We start from the raw sequence: 13,684 nt of genomic DNA on the forward strand, positions 1-13,684 counted from the left end.
CTGCCTCATGGGATTTGTGTAGCCCCGCCCTCCGCGCAACGCATCACGGGGGATTAGTCCCTCCCCCCGCGCTGCCTCATGGGGGAATGTAGCCACGCCCCCGGGCAAGGCATCATGGGGAATTAGTCCCTCCCCCCGCGCTGCCTCATGGGGGAATGTAGCCACGCCCCCGGGCAAGGCATCACGGGAGATGTAGTCCTGGGGCTGAGACTACAGCTCCCATGAGGCCGTGCGGGGCTCGGGTCTGTGGCTCCCACGAGCCCCCCTGGCTCCAGTTGCCTGAAACCTCATCAGACCCTCCCCCACGTGGCCCTAGGGGAGGGGGCGCTGGGCTGGGAGCCCCAATCCCCCCCCCCCGCAGCCCTAGGGGAGGGGGCGCTGGGCTGGGAGCCCCAATCCCCCCCCCCCGCAGCCCTAGGGGAGGGGGCGCTGGGCTGGGAGCCCCAATCCCCCCCTTGCAGTCCTAGGGGAGGGGGTGCTGGGCTGGGAGCCCCAATCCCCCCCTTGCAGTCCTAGGGGAGGGGGTGCTGGGCTGGGAGCCCCAATCCCCCCCTTGCAGTCCTAGGGGAGGGGGCGCTGGGCTGGGAGCCCCAATCCCCCCCTTGCAGTCCTAGGGGAGGGGGCGCTGGGCTGGGAGCCCCAATCCCCCCCTTGCAGTCCTAGGGGAGGGGGTGCTGGGCTGGGAGCCCCAATACCCCCCGCAGCCCTAGGGGAGGGGGCGCTGGGCTGGGAGCCCCAATCCCCCCCTTGCAGTCCTAGGGGAGGGGGTGCTGGGCTGGAAGCTCGGGGAGCCCCAATCCCCCCCCCATCCCCTACAGGCCTCAGGGCACCTGGCCCCAGACACCAGCTGCCCTCTCTCTGCTGTGTCGTGTGCCTTGGGCCTAGCCCAGATTTTGGGGGGGGGGCGCATTCACACCCGGCTTCCCCAGCCCCCGATGACTGGAGAACGTCCTCTGTCCTTAAAGAAACCGCAAATCGCCCCATTGCTGCCCCAGAGGTTGGGGGCAAAAAAATGTGGCCCATGGGCCCGGCTAAGGCCCAGAAGCCATGGGAAGGTCTGTAAGCTCTTGTGATGTTAGGACACTAGGGAGGGGGCAGCTGGAGCATCTCCCCCACTTGGAGGCAGAAAATTATTAAGCCCCCCACACATAAATCTCTTAACTCCAGCTCCAGCCACTTTCGGGCTCCACTTCGCATCTCTCTAACTCACCAGCCCCCACTGCCCTCCCAGAGCCAGGGAGAGAACCCAGGCGTCCTGGCTCCCAGCCCCCTCTGCTCTAACCCCCAGCCCCCACTCCCGTCTCAGAGACAGGGAGAGAACCCAGGAGTCCTGGCTCCCCCCCACGCTCTAACCCACCAGCCCCTACTGCCCTCCCAGAGCCGGGGAGAGAACCCAGGAGTCCTGGCTCCCAGCCCCCTCTGCTCTAACCCCCAGCCCCCACTCCCGTCTCAGAGACAGGGAGAGAACCCAGGAGTCCTGGCTCCCACACCCCCCACCCCAGTTACCCCAGTACCTTGTGTGGCCGGGGTAAGACCTCTTTAGGGGCTGGGGCTGGTGAATGAACACGCCCCCCCCCCCCTTCACAGCCTGTGCCCTCCTTAACGGAGGCTTTATCATGAGATGACCGATGATTTATTATCCGGGGGTAGCCGTGTTAGTCTGTATCTACAGAAACAACAAGGAGTCCGGTGGCACCTTAAAGACGAACCGATTTATTGGGGCAAACGCTCTCACTTCTTGCACCCGAAGAAGTGGGGTTTTTACCCACGAAAGTTTCTGCCCCAATAAATCGGTTCGTCTTTAAGGGGCCACCGGACTCCTCGTTGTTTTTTGTATGATTTATTAATTACTAGCCCCCTTGGTGCTGGATTGGAGCCAGCGCCCCCTAGAGGGGAAAGGCCCCGTGTCCCATATCCCGGGGCGGGGGGGGGGGGGGGGGGAGAGATTAGCTGCTCTGGTCTCCGATTGGCCGGCCGGTCTGTCCATCCCCTGCCCCCCCCCCCCGCCGCCCAGCCTAGCGACGGAGGAGGAGGTGGAAGGTTACCGGGACAGCAAACCCCGTTGCCTTGGCGACCCCCCGTTGCTAGTCCCGGCAGCATCGGGTACCACTGGGGGGGGGTCGGAGCAGCGCTGGAGGCCGGGGACCCCCAAGGTAAGCCCACATCAGCACAGCCAGCGGAGACGGGGCGGGCAGCAGGATCAGCTGTTAATTGGATTGTCCCGGCTGGGGGGGGGGATGTAAGGAATGGGGGGGGCTTGGATAGAGGGGGAGGGGTGCATCCTAAGGGCGGGGGGGGGGTTGGGGTTGGATTTGTGGTGGCCGAACGGATCTTAAGGGACTGGGATGGGGGGGCAGAGGGGACAGATTCAGCTTCCTTCTTTGGAGGGGCTCTGGAGTGGGGAGACCAGAGCCGCCCCCCCTCCCCGCTGGCTTCTCCCCCTCCCTGCTCATGCCCCCACCCACGAGAGACGTTTCCCCTCCATTCCCCCCATCGGATCTAGAACCCACCCCTGTAGACACCCAGCCTCTCTCTAGAACCCCCCTGGCAGAAACAGCCCCAGACGCCTTTAGAATCGTCCCCCTCTGATCTAGAACCAGTCCCCACTCTAGAACCAGCATCCCACCTGCCCCAAGGGAGACTTCCCACCCCCTGCGGCTATTTCTGGGTTCCCCCAGATGCTAAAGGGGGAGAGGCTGGAGTCACCCCTCCCCCTGTTTTCTGGACCCCCCCCTCCTTTAACCAGTCAGATCTAGACTCAGATCTTTTTCCAGAGTCTGTTCTGGACCCACGGCGAGGCGGGGGCCCCTTTTGCCAGACCCACCTCTCACTACCTCCGACTTCCGCAGTGTTGACCCCTGGGATCTAGACCCCCCCCAATCTTCCTGCCGGGAGCTGCAAAAACTTCCCCCCACCTGGCACACCTCAGGGCTGGTTCTCCCCCCAGGCTGCCACCCCCGGTCACAGAGGACCCAGGTCTGGGATCTGCCCCAGCCAGCTCCAGGCTCTGGGGAGCGATTCATTTAACGTGCCAGGCCCCAAGGACCGGCCCAGTCCCACTCGCCCCCGAGCCGGGCTCCAGAAGCCTCCAGAAAGCCCCAGTTTCCCAGGTGCATCCCCCGTCCTGCCTGCCGGGCTTTCCCGCTGGTGGGAGGTGGGTGGTTGAGTCACGGGGGGGGGGCATCTTGCTCGGACCCTCTGTCACTTTGGGTTGGCCTTAGCCCGTTCTGCGATGACCCTGGTTATTTCTCCCCCCCACCCCAGGCAGCGAGATGACACCCCTACCCCATGCCTCCCACGGGGGGCGAGGAGCAGTCGGAAACCTCTTCCCCGTGCAAAGGCCGGAGGGAAACTGAGGCACGCGGCGGCAAAAGACGACGGCAGCGTCCCCTTTGGTCCCTGCCCCTTTCGCTGGGGTGGGGCTGGGGGGCGGAAACGACCCACCTGATCCATCGCGATGCCTGTGGGCTAGCACCAGGCAGCTGCGCCGGCCCAGTCGAGCTGCCTTGGGGCCTCGGAGGAGAGCAGGGTCTTCCGGCAGGGACCCCTTCTGGGGCGAACGCCCTCTCTCCGTACCAGCCGGCCTGCCCTGGCTCCCCCCCAGCCGCAGCCAGGTAACATCACCAGCTACTCAGAGCCTGGGTAGGGGACGAACCATCCCCCCGCCATCAAGAGTCCCAGGCAGGAGACATTTCTAGCTCACATCCCCAGCAAACTGGGTTCTAGAGTTCCTGGATCCCCGCTGGGTTCTCGGGGAAAGGAGGCTTTTCCAGATACCCAGTGGGCCCTAGAACTAGGGGGCTTTTCCCAGCTCCCCAGGGGGTTCTGGCATAACGAAGGCCTTTCCAGACCCACAGTGGGGTCTTGAGTAATGGAGGCTTTTCTAGATACTCTGTGGGTTCTGGAGTAACAGAGACTTTTCTAGACTCTCTGTGGGTTCTGGAGTAACAGAGGCTGTTCTAGACCCTCCATGGGTTCTTGAATAACCGGGACTTTTCCAGGCCCTCCATGGGATCTAGAGTGGCTGAGGCGTTTCCAGCTATCCAGTGGAGCCCAGAGTTACGGAGCTGTTTGCTAGATCCCCAGTGGGTTCTAGAGTGACAGAGGTCTCTCTGGATCCCACCAGGGTTCTAGAACAACAGGGCTCTAGGTTTCCTCCTTGCCTTTGAGAGTGATGGAGCATTTCCCTGTGGTTGCCCCGCGTCTCTCCCTCTCGCTCCAGGAGCTGCTGCGGCCCCTTCGTGACTCGGTTCCCCAGGCCCGCTCGCCCCGGGGGTTCCCCTTCTGCAGGGGGGGACCTTCATACCCCCTGCCCGTAGCAATACCCCCCCTGCTGTGGCTGGTAGGGGGCCCTGCCCCCTGCATCTCCCCATCTTACTGCCCCCTCCAGACTCCTTCCTGCCAGGCTCCTTCCCGCCCCCGGTCCCTCACAGCTGCACCTTCTTCTGATTTGCTGCCTCCAGCTGACGTCCCTCCCGTTTGCCGCCTAATTGGCTGATCGGGCTAATCCAGCCCTCCCAGGGCCAATGTGGGGAGGACGCCCCAGCACCCAGGGGGGCTTGAGCCTAGATCCATGTTCTAGATCCCCAGAGTGCTCGAGCCCAGCCCTGGCTCCTCAAGTGGTTCTAGAGTAACAGGGGGAGCTCTAGATCTCCGCCAGTCCCTACACCCCGGGATCTAGCTCCCCCTGGGGTTCTAGAAGGGGGCGTTCTAGAGCCCAGCACGTTCTAGAGCCCAGAGGATCTGAGAGATGGGCGGAGGGGGAGCCCAGGGGGCTGCGGGTCAGGAGTGAGGAGCATTTCCCCCCCCCGGCTGGTTCTGTGGGGCACGGCCGCCCTCCTCGGCTGAAGGGCACCTCGGGGCCAGGGCTAAATGTCACCAGCGTCTGGACCCAGGTGATTGAGGAGCTCGAGTCCCCCCTCCACGCCAGAGTGACTCTAGGGGGGACAGGAGAGAGGAGACATATGGGGTTGAGGGGGCACGGTGGGGCAGGGAGTGGGCACGGGGCACTCTCCCCTGGCAGTCAGGGCCGGGCACTGCAGGGGACAGGGTGGGGGGCTGGGCAGGGGGGCGCTCTCCCCTGGCAGTCAGGGCCGGGCTCTGGGGGGGTGCCGTGCTTCAGGCTGTTTCTGTGCTGCTGTTACCTACCTGCCTCACCCCAGAAGTGGCTGCATCTGACGATATTTCAACTCTCCTGTTCTCTCTCCTCGCAGGGCTGAGGCAGCCAGGCCCCGGGGGTCACGGGATTTCCCTCCCCAGCAGGCAGAGACCCCGGTCTGGGCCCCGACTGCACCATGGGCGGGGCTGGGCCCCAACTCCAGCACTGGGGGGCGGAGAAAAGTGAAGCCTGCGGAATCAGGTGATTTCCCCCCCCCCAAGGCCGGGGGTCAGAGGGGGCGGGTGCTTCCTGGGGCAGTTGAGGATGTGGGGCAGGGAACGGGACGATCTGGGACTAAGGGGGTGCAGCTGGGGTGGGGAGATACTGGGGGAGGGGCAATTGGGGGAGATCCAGGGGGTCAGGGTGGGGGGTATGGGGGCAGTGCATGTAGGGGGGGAGCTCTAGGGGAAGGCGGGGGGCTGTGGGGGGTGGGAAAGAGGAGCAGATTCCAGGGGGATAAGGCTGCCTGAGGAAGGGACCCCCCCATATTTAACCCCACCATGTATTCTCCCCCCCCAGCTGCAGCGCTCACCAGAGCCCCCACCGGGCCCCTGAACCCCCAATCCCGGCAGCAGAGACGGCACCGGTGGCTGGCGGTAAGTGGGGGGGCGCTAGGGGGCACCGCGCCCTCCCTGCCCCAGGCAACGGGGGGCGCCGCGCTGTGCCCCATTAACTCTCCCCTCTCTGCCCCACAGTGAACGTGGTGGTGGTGGTGGACGGGAGCTGTATCCTCCAGTACACGCATCGGGACTCCCCCTGCCGTTGTCTCCGCCGCGCGGACACCCTGCTGGCCCGCCGGCCACCCCCCTGCTACGGGGCTGCTGCCCCCTGCAGCCCCCCCGCCGCCGGACCCCCCCTCTCCCGCCGGGCCCGAGGCCTGGGCGTCCGCTGCTGCGCTGAGTTTTGCCTGGGGGAGGAAGAGGAGCGGGCGGAGCGGAGACCCCGCCACCAGGGGGCGCCTCCCCGCCGCGCCCCCCCGCCCGGCCGGCTGACGCCGGTGCCCCTGCCCCGCAGCGCCACGGGGCCCTGGTTTACGGTGGAGGCGCCGGAGGACGGTGGACCCGGGGCCCAGGTGGCCAGGATCTGGGACCGGGGGCGCTGCCCCCTGCTGGAGGAGGGCGACCTCGTGGCCAAAGTGAACGGGGCCGACGTGAGGGGCCTCGGGCCCCGGGAGGTGGAGAACGTCCTGCAGCAGCACACGCGGGCCGGGGACGTCATCCTGCTGGTGGAGCGGAGAGGTAATGGGGGCTGCGGGCACTGGGGGGGGCCCACTCCTCACTGCTTCACTTCCTGCCTGACCCACTAGGGGGCGCCGGGGGCCCTGGCTGCTGCACTTCCTGCCTGACCCACTAGGGGGCGCCGGGGCCCCTGGCTGCTGCACTTCCTGCCTGACCCACTAGGGGGCGCCGGGGGCCCTGGCTGCTTCGCTTCCTGTCTGACCCACTAGGGGGCGCCAGGGGCCCTGGCTGCTTCACTTCCTGCCTGACCCACTAGGGGGCGCCGGGGGCCCTGGCTGCTTCGCTTCCCGCCTCACCCACTAGGGGGCGCCGGGGGCCCCTGGCTGCTTCGCTTCCTGCCTGACCCACTAGGGGGCGCCGGGGGCCCTGGCTGCTTCACTTCCCGCCTGACCCACTAGGGGGCGCCGGGGGCCCTGGCTGCTTCGCTTCCTGCCTCACCCACTAGGGGGCGCCGGGGGCCCTGGCTGCTGCACTTCCCGCCTCACCCACTAGGGGGCGATGGGGGCCCCTGGCTGCTTCGCTTCCCGCCTGACCCACTAGGGGGGCGCCGGGGGCCCTGGCTGCTTCACTTCCTGCCTCACCCACTAGGGGGCGCCGGGGCCCTGGCTGCTTCACTTCCTGCCTGACCCACTAGGGGGCGCCGGGGCCCTGGCTGCTTCACTTCCTGCCTGACCCACTAGGGGGCGCCGGGGGCCCTGGCTGCTGCACTTCCCGCCTGACCCACTAGGGGGCGCCGGGGCCCTGGCTGCTTCACTTCCTGCCTCACCCACTAGGGGGCGCCGGGGGCCCCTGGCTGCTTCACTTCCTGCCTGACCCACTAGGGGGCGCCGGGGGCCCTGGCTGCTGCACTTCCTGCCTCACCCACTAGGGGGCGCCGGGGGCCCCTGGCTGCTTCGCTTCCTGCCTGACCCACTAGGGGGCGCCGGGGGCCCCTGGCTGCTTCGCTTCCTGCCTGACCCACTAGGGGGCGCCGGGGGCCCTGGCTGCTTCGCTTCCTGCCTGACCCACTAGGGGGCGATGGGGGGCCCTGGCTGCTTCGCTTCCTGCCTGACCCACTAGGGGGCGATGGGGGGCCCTGGCTGCTTCGCTTCCTGCCTGACCCACTAGGGGGCGCCGGGGGCCCTGGCTGCTTCGCTTCCCGCCTCACCCACTAGGGGCGCCGGGGCCCTGGCTGCTGCACTTCCCGCCTGACCCACTAGGGGGCGCCGGGGGCCCTGGCTGCTTCGCTTCCTGCCTCACCCACTAGGGGGCGCCGGGGGCCCTGGCTGCTGCACTTCCCGCCTGACCCACTAGGGGGCGCCGGGGCCCTGGCTGCTGCACTTCCTGCCTGACCCACTAGGGGGCGCCGGGGGCCCTGGCTGCTTCACTTCCTGCCTCACCCACTAGGGGGCGCCGGGGCCCTGGCTGCTTCACTTCCTGCCTGACCCACTAGGGGGCGCCGGGGCCCTGGCTCCTTCGCTTCCTGCCTCACCCACTAGGGGGCGCCGGGGGCCCTGGCTGCTTCACTTCCTGCCTCACCCACTAGGGGGCGCCGGGGGCCCTGGCTGCTTCACTTCCTGCCTCACCCACTAGGGGGCGCCGGGGCCCTGGCTCCTTCGCTTCCTGCCTGACCCACTAGGGGGCGCCGGGGGCCCTGGCTGCTTCACTTCCTGCCTCACCCACTAGGGGGCGCCGGGGCCCTGGCTGCTTCACTTCCTGCCTCACCCACTAGGGGGCGCCGGGGCCCTGGCTGCTTCACTTCCTGCCTCACCCACTAGGGGGCGCCGGGGGCCCCTGGCTGCTTCGCTTCCTGCCTGACCCACTAGGGGGCGCCGGGGCCCTGGCTGCTTCGCTTCCTGCCTGACCCACTAGGGGGCGATGGGGGGCCCTGGCTGCTTCACTTCCTGCCTGACCCACTAGGGGGCGCCGGGGGCCCCTGGCTGCTTCACTTCCTGCCTGACCCACTAGGGGGCGCCGGGGGCCCCTGGGTGCTGCACTTCCCGCCTGACCCACTAGGGGGCGCCGGGGGCCCTGGCTGCTTCGCTTCCTGCCTGACCCACTAGGGGGCGCCGGGGGCCCTGGCTGCTTCGCTTCCTGCCTGACCCACTAGGGGGCGCCGGGGGCCCTGGCTGCTTCACTTCCTGCCTCACCCACTAGGGGGCGCTGGCTGTTGGGCAGCTTCTGGCCTTTCCCAGCAGGGGGAGCTGTGGGGTGTTGGTAATTTTGGGGGACTCCGTACTGATTGACCCCCCCCCTCTTTTCTTCCCCTCCCCGCAGGTCCTGGACTCCGCCAGTCCCCCCTGGAGCCCCTGTTCTCCATCCCCTCCCCCTGCCGGGATCCCCCCCGGGTGGGGGGGCCCGGGGCTCTTGGGGGGGTCCCAGCGGGGATACCCTGGCCGTCACCAGCTTTGTGGGGCCTGAACCCAGGGACGTGCTGCTGTGCCCGGCCCGCTGCCGCGGGGGGGAGGCCCGGAGGCCGCGACGCCCCCAGCCCGCAGGGGGCCCCAGGGAGCTGGGGGGCAGCATAGCCCCGGACAGCGCCGGGAGAGCAGGTGAGTGGGGGGGGTGCACGGTGGGAAGGGGGGGTTGGAAGCGGAGGGCTGCAGGTTGGGGGAGGGGGCTATGGGGGATGGGTTTGGGGGTGCTTAGGACTGGGGGAGTCTGCAGGGCTGGGGCGTCTGCGGAGCGGTGGGGGAGGGGCTGAGGGCACAGCTGGGGGGGAGACAGGCTCCACGGGGGAAGTGAAGGGGGGCAGGGGGTCTGCGAGGGTGGAAGATGGGGGGCATGCGAAGAAGGGGGACCATGATGGGGGGATGATGGAGGCAATCGGGGGGGGCTGCAGGGGGAGGGGCAGGGAGCTGGAGGGGCAGGGTGACTCCTGGGTGGGGTGGGGGACATGGGGAAGCTGTCTCCCCCCATACTCCCAGCTATCCCTTCCCCCTCCCCCCCCCCCGTTTCTGAGCCCCCTCCCCCCCGCCTGGCACAAGAGACCCCATTGTGTTCTGCTCCCTGACCCATGTCAGGCTCCGCCCCCCTCCCCAGGCAGCTGGCGGGCACCCATGGGGGGGGGGGGCGCGACCTGTTCCACCCCATAAAGCTCTGGAATTTCTCCTCCCCCCTCCCGCTCCCCACAGCACCCCCTGCTGGGAGAGGCCTGGCGCTCCCCCCCCAGCTCCCAAAGGGTTAACCCCCCACGCCCACATTCCCCCCCCCCCCAGTGTCCTTGACTTTCTCAGCCCAGCTTGTTTGTCCTGGGAAACTCCTCGGGGACGAAGGCGGCCGAGCTGGGGGGCCCGTGGACACCCCACCCCACACCTGTGCTCCCCCAGGAACCAGGGGGCTCCCCCGCCGCCCCACGGCCGGCCATGCTGCAAAGGGTCCAGTCCGTGCTGCGAAACGTCCAGGGTTTGAACCGACCCCCCCATACCCTCCTCTTGCCCCCCCAGCTTTCCCCACCGGCCTTTCTCCTCCTGTCCTGGTTTTGGGGGTGCGGTGGGGGGGCTGCATCCTGAGGGAGGGGGGTTTCTCCCCACACACAGGGAGAGTCTGTAACTTTGAGTGGGTGGTTTTGGGAGGGGAGATAGAAATGGGGGGGCTGGGAGTGTCTCTCACCCCACACGTGACCCCCCTCCCCCCCGAATGCTGCCACCTCCATACTCAGACTCCCCTTGACTCCCCTACCCCGCACGGCCCCCTGCTGCCAGGCCCCCCCACCTCAGTCAGGCCCCTCTCCCCACAACCCGCCCTGCACCCCCTCCCCCCCACATAAACCCCTCTCCCCCACCCCGCACACAGCCCCTTCTGCCCCCCCGCCCCCCTCGGCCCTCCACATCCCACACTTCGCCTCCTACCCCACAACCAACTCCCCCTCCTCTCCCCGTCTGTCTCCTGCCCAGACCTCCCCCCACCCCACTGGGTAAATATTGACCCCCGATAAGAGCTTCAAGTTTGAAAGCTTGGGGGGGGGAGGGGAGAATTTGGGTGGAGCCCTGTCTGGAGGAGGGGGAGGGTCAGTGTTTCGGGGGGGGGGCAGGGTTGGGGGGGAAGGGCGGTTGCTGGGGGAGGCCGATGCCGGGGGTGGGGCCTCTGGTCTCTAGAAGGGGTTTGGGTCTGGAGGGGAGGTTGGGTCAGTGCAGGGGGGGTCTGGTCTCTAGAAGGGGTTTGGGTCGGGGGGGAGGTTGGGTCAGTGCAGGGGGGGTCTGGTCTCTAGAAGGGGTTTGGGTCTGGGGGGGGAGGTTGGGTCAGTGCAGGGGGGGTCTGGTCTCTAGAAGGGGTTTGGGTCGGGGGGGGAGGTTGGGTCAGTGCAGGGGGGGTCTGGTCTCTAGAAGGGGTTTGGGTCGGGGGGGGGAGGTTGGGTCTGGTCTCTAGAAGGGGTTTGGGTCGGGGGGGGAGGTTGGGTCAGTGCAGGGGGGGTCTGGTCTCTAGAAGGGGTTTGGGTCGGGGGGGAGGTTCAGTCAGTGCAGGGGGGGGTCTGGTCTCTAGAAGGGGGTTGGGTCTGGGGGGGAGGTTCAGTCAGTGCAGGGGGGGTCTGGTCTCTAGAAGGGGTTTGGGTCTGGGGGGGAGGTTCAGTCAGTGCAGGGGGGGTCTGGTCTCTAGAAGGGGTTTGGGTCAGGGGGGGAGGTTGGGTCAGTGCAGGGGGGGTCTGGTCTCTAGAAGGGGTTTGGGTCGGGGGGGAGGTTCAGTCAGTGCAGGGGGGGTCTGGTCTCTAGAAGGGGTTTGGGTCTGGGGGGGAGGTTGGGTCAGTGCAGGGGGGGTCTGGTCTCTAGAAGGGGTTTGGGTCGGGGGGGAGGTTCAGTCAGTGCAGGGGGGGTCTGGTCTCTAGAAGGGGTTTGGGTCTGGGGGGGAGGTTGGGTCAGTGCAGGGGGGTTCTGGTCTCTAGAAGGGGTTTGGGTCGGGGGGGAGGTTCAGTCAGTGCAGGGGGGGTCTGGTCTCTAGAAGGGGTTTGGGTCTGGGGGGGAGGTTGGGTCAGTGCAGGGGGGGGTCTGGTCTCTAGAAGGGGTTTGGGTCTGGGGGGGAGGTTGGGTCAGTGCAGGGGGGGTCTGGTCTCTAGAAGGGGTTTGGGTCGGGGGGAGGTTCGGTCAGTGCAGGGGGGGGTCTGGTCGTGAGGGGGAAGGGAAGGGGAGGCAGGGTCTGTGGGCAGGAGGTTCAGTTCACCAGTGGGGGGGATTTGGGGGGAGCTGGCGCCCCCCTCCCCATTCACTGACCCTTCCCCCCCCCCGCCCAGCAGACAGGCTGGTGCCCGGGCCCAGCGGCGACCCCCCCGGCGGGAAGCGTCCAGAGGACGGGGGGCTCCTGGCCCGCTTCTCCCACCCTGAACTCGGGGGGCCTCATTCGCCAGGCGGGGGCCAAGGTCCGGCTGCGAATGCTGCCCCCCTCCAGGGACGCAGGTGAGTGCCCCCCCCCGGCCAGGAGGAGGGGGGGGAAACGGTGGGGGATGGGGAGGGGCTGGGAATGGGGGAGGGGAGAGGGCTGGGGGTGAGAGGGAGGGGCCAGTGGGGGAGCAGGCTGCTGCCCCCTCCCACACCCACTGACCCCCACACCCCCTCCCCAGCTGCCTCCAGCGACCTGGACGGGGCCGACATCCAGGTGGAGGAGGGAGCCGGGAGGCCGGGGTGCCGGCTGCCCCAACCACAGGTAGGGGGCAGGCAGAGGGGCTGGTATGGGGGGGGAAGGCCAGTGGAGGGGGACAGATGGCTGGTATGAGGGGAGGGGTGGGGCCATCGAGGGGGCAGATATGGGGGAGGGGAGAGGTCAGCGGGGGGGCAGATATGGGGGGAGGGTTGGGGCCAGCAAAGGGGCAGATATGGGGGAGGGGAGAGGTCAGCAGGAGGGGCAGATATGGGGGGAGGAGTGGGACTGGGTGGGGCAGATGGCAATTGGGGGAGGGGAGGGGCAGGGCAGCGGGTTTGCTATCAGAGCCTGAGACCCTTGGCCCGGGGGTCCCAGCCAGGCACTCACCCCACCCCCCGTTCCCCAGTGTCTGTCGGCCCCCCAGGACCCCCCCAGCTACTCAGTGGAGCTGCTGCGCGGCCCCCTTGGCTTCGGGTTCAGCCTGCGGGGAGGCAGTGAATACAACATGGACATCTACGTGCTGGGGCTGCTGGAGGGGGGGCCGGCCCAGCAGAGCGGCAAGATACAGGTACCTGCCTGCACTGGGGGGGGCCACGGGGCGGGGACTGGGCAGGGGGCGCTCTCCCCTGGAGGTGGGCCCGGGCACTGGGGGGCGCCGTGGGGCAGGGAGCGGGGTGGGGGCTGGGCAGGGAGCGCTCTCCCCTAGCAGTGGGGCCGGGCGCTGGGGGGCGCCGTGCTGCGGGGGGGGGGGCTGGACAGGGGGGCTCTCCCCTGGTGGTGGGGCCAAGTGCTGGGGGGTGCCGTGGGGCAGGGAGCGGGGCGGGGGCTGGGCAGGGGGCGCTCTCCCCTGGAGGTGGGTCTGGGCGCTGGGGGGTGCCGTGGGGCAGGGAGCGGGGTGGGGGCTGGGCAGGGAGCGCTCTCCCCTAGCAGTGGGGCCGGGCACTGGGGGGGCGCCGTGCTGCGGGGAGGAGGGCGGCTGGACAGGGGGGCTCTCCCCTGGTGGTGGGGCCGGGCACTGGGGGGTGCCGTGCTGTGGGGAGTGGGGCCGGGCGCTGGGAGGCGCTGTGCTGCAGGGAGGAGGATGGGGGGCTGGGCAGGGGGCGCTCTCCCCTGGAGGTGGGCCCGGGCGCTGGGAGGCGCCGTGGGGCAGGGAGCGGGGTGGGGGCTGGGCAGGGAGCGCTCTCCCCTGGTGGTGGGGCCAGGCGCTGGGGGGTGCCGTGCTGTGGGGAGTGGGGCCGGGCGCTGGGGGGCGCCGTGCTGTGGGTAGTGGGGCCGAGCGCTGGGGGGGGGCCGTGCTGTGGGGAGTGGGGCCAGGCGCTGGGGGGCGCCGTGCTGTGGGGAGTGGGGCCGGGCGCTGGGGGGCGCCGTGGGGCAGGGAGCGGGGTGGGGGCTGGGCAGGGAGCGCTCTCCCCTGGTGGTGGGGCCAGGCGCTGGGGGACGCCGTGCTGTGGGGAGTGGGGCCGGGCGCTGGGGGGCGCTGTGCTGTGGGGAGTGGGCTGGGCGCTGGGGGACGCCGTGCTGTGGGGAGTGGGGCCGGGCGCTGGGGGGCGCTGTGCTGTGGGGAGTGGGGCCGGGCGCTGGGGGGCGCCGTGCTGTGGGGAGTGGGGCCGGGCGCTGGGGGGCGCCGTGGGGCAGGGAGCGGGGTGGGGGCTGGGCAGGGAGCGCTCTCCCCTGGTGGTGGGGCCAGGCGCTGGGGGGCGCTGTGCTGTGGGGAGTGGGGCCGGGCGCTGGGGGGCGC

General features: G+C 69.1%; 1 protein-coding gene across 4 annotated transcripts in view; it reads left to right on the plus strand.

The window, feature by feature from the left end:
• Nucleotides 1-1,772: 1,772 nt before the first annotated feature.
• LOC112060679 (uncharacterized) overlaps nt 1,773-13,684 on the plus strand; it is a 17,864-nt gene continuing 5,952 nt past the window's right edge. For 2 of the 4 annotated variants that reach the window (XM_065571232.1, XM_065571230.1), the window contains exons 1-9: nt 1,775-2,153; nt 3,265-3,614; nt 5,214-5,359; nt 5,678-5,754; nt 5,854-6,396; nt 8,653-8,927; nt 11,603-11,762; nt 11,927-12,009; nt 12,353-12,514. In XM_065571232.1, coding sequence (XP_065427304.1) covers nt 5,295-5,359; nt 5,678-5,754; nt 5,854-6,396; nt 8,653-8,903 — 936 coding nt within the window. In that variant the 5' untranslated portion in view covers nt 1,775-2,153; nt 3,265-3,614; nt 5,214-5,294 and the 3' untranslated portion in view covers nt 8,904-8,927; nt 11,603-11,762; nt 11,927-12,009; nt 12,353-12,514. Of the gene's footprint in view, nt 2,154-3,264; nt 3,615-5,213; nt 5,360-5,677; nt 5,755-5,853; nt 6,397-8,652; nt 8,928-11,599; nt 11,763-11,926; nt 12,010-12,352; nt 12,515-13,684 lie in introns of all 4 variants that reach the window. The other 2 variants (XM_065571231.1, XM_065571233.1) reach the window with 2 other exon arrangements.

The sequence above is a fragment of the Chrysemys picta genome, chromosome 17, assembly GCF_011386835.1.
Source record: "Chrysemys picta bellii isolate R12L10 chromosome 17, ASM1138683v2, whole genome shotgun sequence".
In the NCBI taxonomy this organism is placed as follows: Eukaryota; Metazoa; Chordata; order Testudines; family Emydidae; genus Chrysemys; species Chrysemys picta.